General features: G+C 28.3%; 2 protein-coding genes across 2 annotated transcripts; both read left to right on the forward strand.

Annotated features, from left to right (window-relative positions):
• Positions 1-135: 135 nt before the first annotated feature.
• On the forward strand, positions 136-10,883 carry LOC107068321 (uncharacterized). The gene is given in 9 exon segments (XM_015324571.2): positions 136-489; positions 911-1,518; positions 1,594-2,385; positions 2,387-2,610; positions 2,681-3,548; positions 3,631-3,980; positions 4,069-4,441; positions 4,521-4,591; positions 4,700-10,883. Coding segments are annotated over 8 exon segments (4,116 nt in total). The 5' UTR covers positions 136-489; positions 911-1,020; the 3' UTR covers positions 5,640-10,883.
• Positions 10,884-11,018: 135 nt separating this feature from the next.
• On the forward strand, positions 11,019-15,298 carry Keap1 (kelch like ECH associated protein 1). Its single transcript, XM_089178114.1, has 7 exons — positions 11,019-12,160; positions 12,558-12,864; positions 12,953-13,117; positions 13,243-13,910; positions 14,010-14,258; positions 14,331-14,629; positions 14,714-15,298. The coding sequence occupies exons 2-7, from the start codon at positions 12,571-12,573 to the stop codon at positions 14,899-14,901; spliced, it is 1,863 nt and encodes a 620-aa protein (XP_089034240.1). The 5' UTR covers positions 11,019-12,160; positions 12,558-12,570; the 3' UTR covers positions 14,902-15,298.
• Positions 15,299-15,352: the final 54 nt, after the last annotated feature.

Here is a 15,352-nt window from a genome sequence, read left to right on the forward strand (position 1 = left end):
CGTCATTATTGAACTGTCGTAAAAGTAACTTTTGATTTTATTTGATTAATTATTGTTTTATTGTTTTCTTAATAAAATCCTAAATAAAAGGATTATTATTATTATTATTATTATTAATTATGATTATTTTATTTTTTGTTATTAGAAGAAGGAACGTGATGTCACACATATTGGTCCTAACACACATATCTATGATAGAATGTGTGCATTTTGGAGGGGTGTGTAGAAATGTTGCTTGCGTGCGCTATAGGGTTGCAATTTAAAGGGAGGGGCTGCTCAAAAATGGCTGATACGCACAGGGTTGTTGGATATTCGGAAAAGAGAGAGTGACGGTTCGTGTCTTCCATAAACGACCAATTGACATTATTTTATGACAATTGTTGTTAATATAGTTTAATTAATAATTATTATGAGGCGTTTAAGTAATAATCTTCGTGTACTCTTAAAACCACCACCAAAAATAACGGATACAGATCTTCCTCCCGAAAGGTGAAGTATCCCCTGATTATGATCGTTAAATTATAATTCGTTAAATAACGAAATTATATAGATCACGAGAAATATTATTTTTCTGTACGTATAATTTTATATTATTTAATTATATATATATATAGATATAGATATATAGATATAGATTTATTTAAAAAAAAAAAATTAACAAATTATATTTTATTTTATAAATTGCACGCTATAATATTAATTTCAATGTTATTTTTTTCTTCTTCTTCTTCTTCTTCTTTTATTTTTCATTTTGTGCTTGTAATAAACTAATAATAAATATATATATATATATATAAATATATATAAATATATATTTATATTACAGTATATTTAAAGAAAAAAAAAATAACTATGTTATACAAAATATATATATATATATTTTATTAACAATTTATTTTCTTACCTATAGATTAGAGCCTCCTTTTAATAATATGGATCAAGGAAATTAAAGAGAAAACAAATATATACAGAGAAGTAATTAAAAAAAAAAAAAAAAAAAAAAAGAACAAACCTTTAAGAATGATGTCTGGGTCCGTTTTAAGAATTGCATTTTTCCTTTTTTTGGGATTTTCAACAAGCTTGTTAATATTTAGTAAAGCAGACGAAACTAGGTCTATCAGAGCTTCAAAAACAGATGCAACTAAATCTATCAGAGCTTTAAAAGCTCGATTAAAAACATCTTATTCATCATGGCGTATAGTAGTATGTTTAACTCAGCCGCAAACTCTCTATAAGATGGATTTTCAAAGATCATGGGAAGAAGCTAGATTAGAATCATCATCTCAAGCAGATATGGAAGTATCATATATCGAAGCAAGAATGACACCATTGAAAGATACTTTGTCATATCCTTTGTCATTATTAAATAAGTTTTGCACAGACATCGAAGGTGGAAAAACAGTGTTGAGCCTTGTAATGGGTGGAGGTTCAGCGGCTAGATTTCTTGTTACAGCTGCTACTGCCTTGAATCTTCCAGCTTTATGGTTACCATTTGCTCATCGTGATTTTCTTCGTCAGGTTAGTAATTTATCATTATTACTATTTAATATATTAAATAGTACTAATGTATATTTAATTGACACTTTATTATAGGGTAATTATGGTCCTTTTGAAAGTCGTATAGGTTCCAGTTCTAAAGAAGTTGGTGCAGCAGCTGCTGCATTAATGCACAGAGCAAATTGGCATGCATTTACATTACTGATCGATACAACTTTACTTCCCGTATCACATCTATTTCAAACAAATCAACCAGTGTTAACACCTAGAGTAATCATTCATCTACCAACGAATGATAAAACATTGATAATGAGATTAAGAAGAGTAGCTGCTGAAGGAGGTACTGGTGGAATAGTTGTGATGGGTTGTGATTTAAACAACGCAAGAAGAATACTTACAGCAGCTAGCAAGTTTGAAATGCTTTCAGGAAGATTTTTATGGCTCTGGTTAGATCTAAGAGCAGAATTAAGACCTAACGAACCAAATATTATTAGTTCACATATCGTACATAGTTCTTCAAGAGCATCAATAGCAATGAATGGAAATTCTCCTCCATTAGATAACTTAGAACGCAATATTAATCTTATATCGGATAATCAATTACCATTAAATTCTTTACCAAGTTTGACAAATGATATACACAGATTGCAAGAATATAAATGGCAAAATGAAAAGACCGTAACTAAACGCGAAGACAAAATGTATCATTTTGATGATGAAGAAATTAGAATAATGGATAAGGAATTAAATTCTAAAAGTTTCATGCCAGTTGGAATGCTTGCCTTAAGACCTTCCAGTATAAAAGTAATGAATGGTGATATCTTATTATCTAGAATATTAAGAGAGACATCTCAAGCGTTGGATGAAACATTATCAGACATGAAACCAAAAGATGAGTCGTCTTAGAGAATCTCAATTGAAAGAACATTTTATTCCTGAATGTTTTCCACATTCAAATGCTAAATTTTTAACAAGTGAAATAAGGGAAAATTTTTCTAGAATATTAACGCATAAATTAAGAAAATCAATGGGAGTCATTTCTAAAGATAAAGCTGAGTTTCAGTTGTTAAATTTGCAAGCAGTGAGGTTTCCTGGAAATAAGACACAATTAAGGTTCATAATATATTGTTTCTTTTGATTAAGATTTTAATATTTGTCTAAAATAAAAATCTTTCGTCTATAGATGGACCAAAGTGGGTACTATCAAAGGAGGAAAGGAAGTTCGTCTTGATACAATAATTTGGCCAGGTGGTGGTATTGTTCCAGCATATCTTGAACAAGGTGGAGAAAGTATTGGAATGCCGGTATACCGTATAGTAACTGCATTAGCTTCACCATTTACTATGGCTACAAAATTACAAGAAGGACTTTGTTTAAGAGGATTAATTTGTCGTCATGGGAACACCATCATGTGTTGTTATGGATTAAGCATAGATTTGATGTCCTTGGTGGCACGTGAATTGGGATTTCGTTTTGATTTGTATGTTGCTCACGACGGTCTGTTTGGAAAAAGGAATGGCAGAAGTGGTACGTGGAATGGTATAATGGGTGAATTAGTTTCTGGACGTGCACAATTGGCATTTGCTGCGATGAGTGTATCAGCACATAGAGCAGAAGCAGTAGACTTTACTACGCCATATTTTTTTAGCGGAGTTAGTTTTCTTACAGCCCCAAAATTAAAATCAGAGATACCCTTATTTGCATTCCTTTTTCCATTCAGTACAGAATTATGGATTGCCGTATTTACTTCGTTAAACTTTACTGCAATAGCAGTAGCAATCTATGAGTGGTTAAGTCCGTTTGGTCTTAATCCATGGGGTAGACAACGAAGCAAAAATTTTTCAATAGCTTCTGCCCTTTGGGTAATGTGGGGACTTTTGTGTGGTCATCTGGTAGCTTTTAAAGCACCAAAATCATGGCCTAATAAATTTTTGATCAATATTTGGGGAGGATTTTCTGTCATCTTTGTAGCTTCATATACAGCTAATATAGCTGCTCTTATTGCGGGCCTTTTCTTTCATTCCGCTGTCAGTAATTATCATGATAAAAGTGTAAGTATTTAGAATAATTTGTACAATTTCATAAATATACAAATAAGTTTTCATTTATCAATAAAATATATTATAATTACAGTTATTATCACAAAGAGTAGGTGCACCCAGAGCATCCGCAGCTGAATATTATGTACAGAGAGCTAATCCTCAATTATGGTCACATATGGCGCGTTATTCATTATCAGATGTTGCCGAAGGTGTTGAAAGATTAAGGAATGATAGTTTAGATATACTCATTGCAGACACACCTATTTTGGATTATTATCGTGCGACAGACGATGGTTGTCGTTTGCAAAAAATTGGTGACACTATCAATGAAGACACATATGCTGTTGCTCTTACAAAGGGCCATCCTCTTAAAGAGAGCATTTCTAAAGTTATAGCAAATTATACTAGTAATGGATTATTAGATATTTTACAAGAAAAATGGTATTTATTACAATTAATAATAATATTAATTATATTATAGAAAGAGATTGATGAAGATATTCTATTTATTTATTTGATAAATTTATAGGTACGGTGGACTACCTTGTATCCATGGTCGGGAAGGTATGGATACAGGATTAGAACCTGAACAAGGTGGCCAACCTCGACCATTAGGAGTGGCTTCTGTAGCTGGTGTATTTTGTCTTTTGGGAATGGGTGTTGTATTAGGAGCTATTATTCTTGCTGGAGAACATCTATTCTATAAATATACATTACCAAGGCTAAGGCATAGATCAGAAAATTCCATTTGGCGTAGTCGTAATGTAATGTTTTTTTCACAAAAGCTGTATAGGTTTATTAATTGTGTAGAACTGGTTTCACCTCATCATGCTGCAAGAGAATTAGTGCATACTGTTAGACAAGGACAAATTGCTTCTCTTTTTCAAAAAAGTGTTAAACGAGTAAGTTCTAAACTTTTACAAATACTTTTGTTTTTCTTTCCATATATATATATATATCTACTAAGTATCCCTGTTCCAGAAGGAACACGAACAACGTAGACGGCGTAAAAGTAAAGCTCAGTTTTTTGAAATGATACAAGAAATACGAAGGTATTGATGTTATTAATTATATTCTATTAAATGGAAATTACTTGGTATCATATTATCCTCTTGGTTTATTTTTGTATTTTCTTTTTGTTTTTTATTTTGTTAAAATAGAGTACAACAAGAAGAAAAAATAGAAATTGTACATGAAGAAGCAGAAACAACAAAAGTAGTAAAAGAAGAAAAAATAGCAAAGGGAAAAGAAAGAAGTAGAAGTAAAAGTCCATTGATGCGTAGTCCTAGAAGATCAGAAAAAAGTAGAAGTTCTACCAATTTGTATAGTTCTCAGCTTGGATTATCACCTGTCAATCTTGAAACGACGATGAAACCAAGGGAGTTTACCCTTAGTAGCACTAATCTTAGAGCAAGAAGTCCATTGGAGACCGTAGGTCGTAGATTGAGTCACGGTGACGGTGGTTCTCCACCACCACATCTTGGATCACATTTTGGTGGTAGTGCGACATTAAGACCGTTGATGTCAACAAAAAGTGACTCTGCTAGTGGTGGTACTCCTTCAATGAAAGGTGAATCTGTAGGTGGAATACCAACACCCAGGTATTCCCGAAGCCCAGCAAAACGAGGTCAATCTTTTCCAGTATTTGCTACTTTAAGACCACCACATTCGTCTGTTCATTATACTTCGAAAGGTGGTGCATTGTTATCGCCAAATAGCGAATTAACATCTGCTATAGGACGTAAATTATCACGTGAATGGGGCTCTGGAACAATGGATGTAACAAGATCATCAGAAGCTATAAGTGGTGGTTCAACGTACACGTTAAATCAGGAAACAACACTTTCCATTGAATGTCAAGAAGATGATAATAAAGGTCAGGAAGAAGTTATACCTGTTAAGAAACCAATACGCCGTGCTAGAAGTCATGAAAATCGAGATAGTGGCAAATCAATGATAGATTTGCCATCACCAAGATTAATTGCTCAACCTATCGTTGGAGGTCGATCGGTAAGCGAACGAACCAAAAAACAACTTGAGTCAGAATTGAAAGCGATATTAAGTGCCAGAGCTCATCACCGCGATTTACATCCTCCTTGATAGATTGAAATTTAATGGTAAGAGATTTTGAAAGCAGCAAGCTTTGAAGATCGTTGCCTCTGAGGGGCATTGATTGATTTAAGCAATATCAGATTTATAGGTCAATTTATAGAAGAATCTGCCAGTTTACGGGAGGACTGACTCTAAAAAGTAGTAGGCCGTATCAGGAGTCGCATAACTAAGCAAACATTTGCAAACAAAGAAATTTCTTGTTATGTACATTGATAAATATAAGATATTATTGATAAAAAGTGCTATAAACTTGAGTAGAAACGTCTTCATAAAGTAGTATTGTAAACAAACATTCAAATATTTTCTTGTTGGCATTTTAACTCTACATTAACCGTCAACCCTGGTTGAGTCTCTCTTTTAATAGCAATGGGTATTAGATATTGTGCATTACAGTATTTCTCAACTAATGTACAAGAAAATCACAATGTTGTTCAATAGTAATATATATATATAGAGAGAGAGAGAGTAATCATAATAAATTAAATTGATTTTAATGCAGGTATATGATGTTTCAATCTTAAAATAAAATCGTTCTTTAAATTGATCTAATAATTTGCATTTTATTAGAATAATGTAAAAAAAAAAAAAAAATAAAAATCTTGAAGATTATTAACATTAATCAAAGTTGAGAAATACTGTCCCTTTATTGAATTTAGCTGAATTGAATTGTATACTGCCACCTTAATAAATAATTCTTGCGATTGAAGAAAGGAGAGACTTGCTTGATGGACTGCCGGCGTAGAATGACCACTTACTAGATATATGATCAATCTTACAATCATTGTGCCTGTTGATGATAAAAATCATGGGCAAATGAGACTTTAATTAGTCATAATAACTATCATCATCATAATCATCATCATCATCATCATCATCATTATCATTATCATCATGAAATAATTCATTAAAATGAAATATCTAAGAAGAAATCATTTGACATGAAACATTGAAAAGATCGAAACATTTATTCATTATAGGAATTTGACTCTAATTTTTGAGAAGGTAGAAATGCAGTCAAGTAGTTCAATAGCGTAAAGAAATATTGTTAAGTGTTTGCTGCAACGAGTTATATACTTATTATATATGTTTTGATGGAGTATTAGAACAATGCATAATATTTATTTCAAATAGAGGAGAAAGTCTATTGGTACACATTGTCTGTCATGAAAATTTGATTAAACAACAAAAAACAAAAAACAAAAAAATTCAATTGAAAAAGTAATTATTTATAATCAATCAGTACAGTGAACTTTTTCAAGAAATTATTTCTAATCAAAAATAAGCAATATATATATATATATATATATAAGTTTAATAATTTTTAAATAATAATAATACAATGATATTAGTTATTATTAATTTAAAATCTTATTATTATTAAACACACATACACACCATTATTATATAAACGCAATGAATCTGAAAATTAATTTATTGTGATGTAGATTAGGATATATTATTACATATATGTATTATTACACGATATGATGAGGACCAAAATACATATTTGCAATATATTATTAAAACTGTTTTACTCTGATGGAAAAATATCTAATTAAAGAAATCATTCTCTTTCGTATATTATAATTATGCTACAACATATGATGATAATAAGACAAATGTCTAATAATAGTATTTACTGTAAAAAAAAAAAAAAAAAAAAATAAGAAAAAAAAAAGACAAAGTAATCTGTACTATGTGATTATGAAGGAAATTTTTTATTATGCTATGTCATACTATTTTTCTTTTTTTTCTTCTTTTAATATATGCACTTATTATTAAATTCTATTACAATTGATATATTATACATATATATATATATATATATATATAATATGTACCAATATGCTTATCTCTACAGGAATTGTATATGAAATATAAATTGGAATTGAAATATTATTACACACTATTATTGTGTGAATATCATTCCTTATGTAGATATCCTTTGAATGAAATAAAGGAGATATACATTGATTTGCTTGAATATTTTAACTTATTATTATTATTATTATTATTATTATTATTATTAGATTTATATAGAGAGTTATATATATATGTATGAAATTAAATGAAACAACAACAAAAACAAAACAAAACAAAAAAAGAAAGAAAGAAATTAATTTTAAAGGATATTCATGAGCGAGGCCTTAGGAGTAGTCGTATCCGCCCAATACTTCACTTAAAATAATATAATATTTAAATACTCCATTATACTAAGTATATAATAAAAAAAAAAAAATTAGATATTTAGTTGACAAGTTCTCAAATTAGATGTTACATTAGAACTTATACTAATATTAAATTCTGGAAAAGAAAAAAAAACAAAAAAAAAAGTAACCAAAAACATTTTAAAACTGTCAAGTTATTACGATTGTATGATGCACGCACGAATTTTTAGTGAATGGATAAAAGAAGATGAAGAAGAAATGGCTGATATTTAAACAAAATTGCACCCTTTTAACTTTTATCATTAGATATTTGGTAGTAGTGTCGTATACAACTGTTATATATATATATATATATTTTTTATTTAAAAAAAAAAAAAAAAATGCATGTTATTTAAAAACAAATTACCTATCACAAATTGAATGAATGAAAGTATGTTATAAATGATCGCATTAAATTATTATTCATCATTGTTTATCGCATAATTGTATTCATCTAAAAAAACAAACAAACAAACAAAAAATATCCTCTCTCTCTCTCTCTCTCTCTCTCTCTCTGTAAATGATTATAATGTTATATGTTTATTTTGTTATGATAAAAACAATTTTTCCAATTATTTTTAAAAAACAATGTGAAACTTCATTTTTCAGTACTTCTTAAAAAAAAAGAAGATATTTTAGAAACAAAAGAAAACAAAACAAAACAAAAAAGAAAGAAAGAGAAAGAGAACAATATTTCTAACAAATCAGATTGAATTATTTCAAATGTATAATATTTAATCCAAAATTATAAGCGATCAAAAAAACAAAAAAATATATATATATATAGGGGAGCCAGTTTTGTGCTACCCAAGCCTAAAAAAAAATCAAAGATAGATTTATTAATTTTAAAGCTGTATTTTATTATTTATTAATAAGAAAATTTGTAGACACATAATTTAGGGCGATATGCGATTGAACACTTGTTCTATCAATATTATTTATTCTTAAAATATATATATATATATATTGTGTATAAAAACATATAATGTATAATACATAATTTACCAATTATTATTATTATTAACTTAAATTCGCAATCGCACTAAATTTTGAAAAGTCGAATGAATTATCTTTTATCTTTGTACGCCAACAAGACATTTTTTTGTTTTGAACAAAAAATAAAACAAAAAAAAAATATTGAAGATATAAGAGTGACGACGAGTGACACCCATTCGATTCGAACGTTTCTTCTTATATCGATAAATTTCTAGAATTTATGATTAATTGATAAAAAAAAAAATGCAGTTGAATATATATATATATATATATATATATATATATATATATATATGTGTGTGTACAATATTCGAGGAGTAGTCGGCCTATTTAATGTACAAATGTGAAAGTACGGTCTTATCAACAAATAACCCTATATAGAATCTTTTTCATTTTTTTTTTGTCTCTTACAGTATTTTTTTATGTAATTTTGTAACAGAGTCTTTATATTATTTTCTTATTTTTTTTTTTTTATATAATTTCATGTTATATAAGATGTTCTGTAAAAAGAAAAGAAAAAAAAAATAAACCAAAGAACGAGTACAAGTTAAACTGTATTATCTATTGTTCGGGAAACTTTAGATAAGGTTAGATAAATAGAAATAATAGATAAAATATTAAGATACCAGAATGAGAAGGAAAATTCAATAATTGTTAGACAAAAAAAGATGAAGACAAAAAATCATATATATATATATATATTGACTATTTATGAGGCCATTATCCCGAACGCACGTGTACGCACATTATGCATGTAACAGTTAAATAAAACTGTATCAGCATGAGTAGGCGATATCGAAAATGTTACAACTGTATCTTTAATATAATTGTATTATTATTATTATTATTATTATTATTATTATAATATATCCATTCACTCATAAATGGCAATAAAATGATTGTTATATTCTACGAAGCACTGCCACATTTTGAAGCATGTTCAAGTTGTTTTCGAAAATCTTACCAAATGATAATTAACAATTAATATCGTTATAACGATTTAATGATTTATGTGTGTGTGTGTGTATATCACATCAATTTATGAAAACAAAAAAAACAAACAAAAAAGAAACATATGCGATTGTTAATAATTAAAATGAACAAAGGGGAAAATGTTTTCTATTTGTCAGATATATTGCGTTTTCATTAATTACATTTGAAAATAATATTACATTAATGTTAAATAGAATTCAGTTTATTTTTCTTTTTTGTTTTGTTCTTCTTCTTTAGTCGTTATAATGTAAAACGTGAAGTCAAGTGTTTCTAATTAACGTAAATTGATTACAATACTGTATTAGAATGTAGTCACAAATAATTTCACGTTTGATATTGTAAATGATATTTAATCTTCCATATATATATATATATATGAAATCTAAACATTATTTTCTAATAATATTCTGTATAAAATTTCAAATTCTTTCTACGATATCATCTGAAATATTCAAAATCTGTTACTTTTTCAAAGTCATTACGTAAAAAAAGAAAAAAGAAAAAAGAAAAACAACAATCTTAATAAGCGAACTCGCTGTACAATGTATCCGCCATCTTTTTTCTTTTTTTTGTTTTTTTTTTTTTGAACTTTTGTCCTTCACATTATTTATTTGCAATTTTTCTTGAGATAATGTTGAGACACGTTTAATAATAAATACGTTCAATGTAAAATGATTAGAAATATAAATTGTAAACAAAACAATTGTTAATATTAAAGAAGATACTTGCCAATTTATTAAAAAAAAAAAAAAAAAAAAAGAGAAAATAAAAGAAATAACTGGTGAGATACATTGAACGGCATGGAAGTTCCTCTTATCGCACATTTGACTTGTTGGCGTACGTTGTTAGATTAAGTTTCTGAGTAAAACCTACCTCGTCTCTCTTGTTACGCCTACTATTATATTACTACTACCATTAAAATACTAATAATAATAATACTATTACTGACATTACACTACTACTTATTAACAACGCTGTTATTGTTGACGAGAACTCCATATTATTAAAGAATAAATAAATATATTGTCTGAAAGTATTATTCTTTCATTTCTTTACTACAGATATATATATATTATTATTATTATTGTTATTGATGTAACACTACTTAAAATATAATAAAACAAAAGAGAACAAGCTTAATATATTATAATACAAATTAAATATAATTTAATTTTTTCTTCAAAGTATCGTAAAAATAATCAAAAAAATAATAGGTCAACGTGCTTCTAATGAAGACTAAACAAATGAACATCTAACGATTTTTTCAAATGCATCAGCATTGAAATTACAATGATTATAAAATAACAAATAAAAAGTACAAACGAGTTATTATGTATACGGATTTGACGTCGTGCAGCACGTTGATTTAAATGTTATCGATATAAACGGAAAGGTAATTTTGCAAGTCATCGTGAAGAGTCATCACAATGTCATTCTTGCCTCCTCATGGTCGACTTTTGACCACGCTTTAAGTTATTAAAATTGAAATAAATGAATAATAGTAAAGAAATCATCATTTCGTCTCGTTAATTTTATTTAACAATAAAGCTTGTTAATAAAAACAAAAGAAAAACAAAATAAATATCTATATATATATATATAATAATGTCGCTTATATATGTATAATACGCATACTCTTTAAAAATTGATTAAAAATGATAATAACATGAAGACTTTTATTAATAATATTATAACAAAATAAGACAACAATGAAAAATAATGTATTTTTGTAATTTGTAAATAACAAAAGAATAAGTGACACGTGATTCGTAGTAAGAGAAAGTACGATTGCGCTGTAGTATTGCGCTTTTATATATACTCGCAATGTTATGAACAATGGCGGGAGTTATGAGTGCAAGTAAGTTAGTATGTGTAGCTTAACGATACTCATTGACGATGGTTACTTTTCAAAACTAATAATAAGAGAAAAATAAAGACGGATAGATAGAGAAAGAGAAAGAGAAAGAGAGAGAGAGAGAGAGAGATCTTTGATTTCTGACCATGACGAAGCGCGATCGCAAGAGATTGAAGAAATCCTTCGTTCCGCGCCGTAACACGTGCGCATGGAAATGATTCTACGTTTGAAGCGACAAAACGCGTTCAGTGACATCGCATCTATCGCGACTGATCGTAACGTCGTCTAATCCCTGCGTCATCGTGCATGACCATCGGATACAATCGGTCGTTTCTGCTATATCGAAATATGTTCGTTGTCTAATGATTATTCGTATGTCTATGATCATTTATTTTCATCTTATTAACGAGTATTATCGTTATTTACAAAAATTATTCATAAAATCATAAGACTTCCTGGTAAGTCTTTCCCTTATTAAGTACTCACGTCTATTACGTATTTAGGATTTTCTTTTTTTTTTTCAGACAAATTAATCTTCGTTTTAACAAAACACAAATATTATTCATCGTGATTTAATATTTTACAATTAGCCAATGTTTACATTTTAATTTAATCAATAAAAACATTTGTCTTCTTGATGATTGAATGAAAAAAAAAATGAAAACGTTATATTATTCTGATCATATAGTTACATTAATTTGACTAATTTGTATCTTAATAATTCAAGCAATATTATTTCAATAATATTTATACAATTAATGTAGATATCACTTTTTTTTACATTGTTATCATATTTTCATTTATTTATTTATTTCTTAAATTATATTGCAAATTAATATTGCAATTTGACCGTAGATTATAACTTTTAATGGATGGAGAAAAATATTGTCAAGAGAATAAAAAAACTCGTGGAAAGAAACATGGATTAAAATCAACGATGCAAACTGAAGGAAAAAGTTATTGTTATGGTTCTCCTAGTACATCTACACATACGGATAATGGAGATATAACATTTTATATGAATAATTATCTTAACGATGTTATGAAAATGATGTTTATGATGAGAAGTCATCATATGCTTACCGATGTCATACTTGAAGTAGGAACAGAATTGTTTCATGCTCATAAGGTTATTTTAGCTGCTGCCAGTCCATATTTTAAGGTAAGAATCTTTATAAATGTTTTTTTTTTTGTTTTTTTTTCTATGCATATATAAATTGTATTAACTTTGTATGCTATAACTTTAATAGGCCATGTTTACTGGTGGATTAAAAGAAAGTGAAATGACAAGGATAAAACTTCAAGGAGTTTGTCCAACCGCCATGGCTCGCTTAATGTGTTTTATGTATACTGGTCAAATAAGTGTAACAGAAATAACTGTGTGTTCTTTATTATCCGCTGCTACAATGTTTCAAGTAAAGATAAATAATAATAATAATAATAATAATAATAATATTCTCTGAATCTATGAATATAATTGATTTAATAATATCATTTAATTATATATATATGTATATATATGTATGTATATATTATGTAGGTTAGTAATGTAATAGATGCATGTTCTCTATTTTTGGAAAAACAATTGGATCCTACAAATGCAATTGGAATTGCAAATTTTGCAGAACAGCATGGTTGTCAAAAGTTGTATCATAATGCAAATCAATTTATTGTACAACATTTTAATCGGATATGTCAAGAAGAAGAGTTCTTACAACTATCTGCAATGCAGTTAATATCATTGGTACGAAAAGATGAACTCAATGTTCAAGAAGAGAGAGAAGTTTATAATGCAGTTTTAAAATGGGTGAAATATAACGAAGAAGCAAGAGGTCCTAAGATGGAACATATATTACAAGCTGTACGCTGTCAATATCTAACGCCAAATTTTTTGCGTGATCAAATGAAAAATTGTGATGTTTTAAAGAAAGTGCCAGCATGTCGTGAATACCTTGCACAAATATTTAAAGACTTGACACTTCATAAAAAGCCAATAGTGAAAGAAAGAACACCTAATACACCAAGAGTCATTTATATAGCAGGTGGATTTTTACAACATTCTTTAGATGTTTTTGAAGGATATAATGCAGATGACAAAACATGGACTACTCATTCAACACTAATATTTCCACGTTCTGGATTAGGGGGTGCATTCCTAAAAGGCATGTTTTATGCTGTTGGTGGTAGGAATAATACGCCAGAAACTAGGTTAGTAATTTAATATAACAAATGAAACATATTTATAGATTTTTAATATGACAAGAATTAATGGTACATGAATGTCAAGAAGGTTTGGGTAAATTTTAGATACGATTGTGATTGGACAGATCGATACAATCCGTTAACAGATCAATGGAGAACTTGTAGTCCAATGTCAGTTCCAAGAAATCGACTTGGTGTTGCTGTTATGGATGGATTATTGTATGCAGTAGGTGGTAGTGCTGGTGCAGAGTATCATAACAGTGTTGAATGTTATGATCCGGATCAAGATATGTGGACTAATGTAAAACCCATGCATATTAAGAGATTGGGTGTTGGTGTAGCTGTTGTTAATAGGTAATAATATCTTAAGTTATCTAATATTATAAAATTTGGAAAATGATTATAATCTTAATTTGTAATAAACAGACTACTTTATGCAATTGGTGGATTCGATGGAAAGAACAGACTTAATTCTGTAGAATGCTATCATCCTGAAAATGATGAATGGACAATGGTTTCATCTATGAAATGTAGTCGTTCAGGAGCAGGAGTTGCTAGTTTAGGTCAATATATATATGTCATAGGTGGATATGACGGATCGTGCCAATTAAAATCAGTTGAACGATATGATACAGAACGTGATGTATGGGATTATGTCAGTAGTGTATCTATTGCACGTAGTGCATTAAGTGTTACAGTTCTTGATGGAAAATTATATGCAATGGGTATGTGTTATTGTAATTATACTATTTTTCTTTTTTTGTATAAAACTTTTAATCAAGATTTTCTTACAAATATTTCTTTTTCAGGAGGTTACGATGGATCATCATTTTTAAAGATCGTTGAAATTTATGATCCTGTTAAAGATCAATGGGAACTGGGAGTTGATATGACATTTGGAAGGTCTGGTCATGCAAGTGCTGTGTCTTATCATTTATGTCCAATACATTGTGATTACTTAGATCATAATATAACTTTAAATGGAGGTCCATTATGATATAATTATATCATTTTAATGTTATATATATATATATATATATATTAATAAGTCAACAAGAAAAAATGAAATCATTCTTGAAAAGGATAATTATAAAAGATCAATACAAAAATTAGAACAAAATATTCAAGTATATAATTGATCAAAGGTAAAATGATAGAAGTACGACGAATACTTGCACACAACCAGACTGATATATGTATTTTTGGTAATAGCATTAAATTAATCTAGTTCCTAAGGTCTATAATAAGTAATAAAGGCCAAGATTTATACTGGAAGTTTAGATAATTTATAATATTTAATATTAAATATCATGTAAAAAAGCTTGCGACGTCCATTAAGATAGGTTCACTTGTAATATGTAAATCATTTTTATAATATAAATAATTATTTAACATATTGTACATATTAATGACATAAATACATCATTTTAGATTTGTATCGTTATATA

The sequence above is a fragment of the Polistes dominula genome, unplaced genomic scaffold (assembly GCF_049000335.1).
Source record: "Polistes dominula isolate Pdom_NZ unplaced genomic scaffold, Pdom_raw_medaka contig_29, whole genome shotgun sequence".
NCBI lineage: Eukaryota > Metazoa > Arthropoda > Insecta > Hymenoptera > Vespidae > Polistes > Polistes dominula.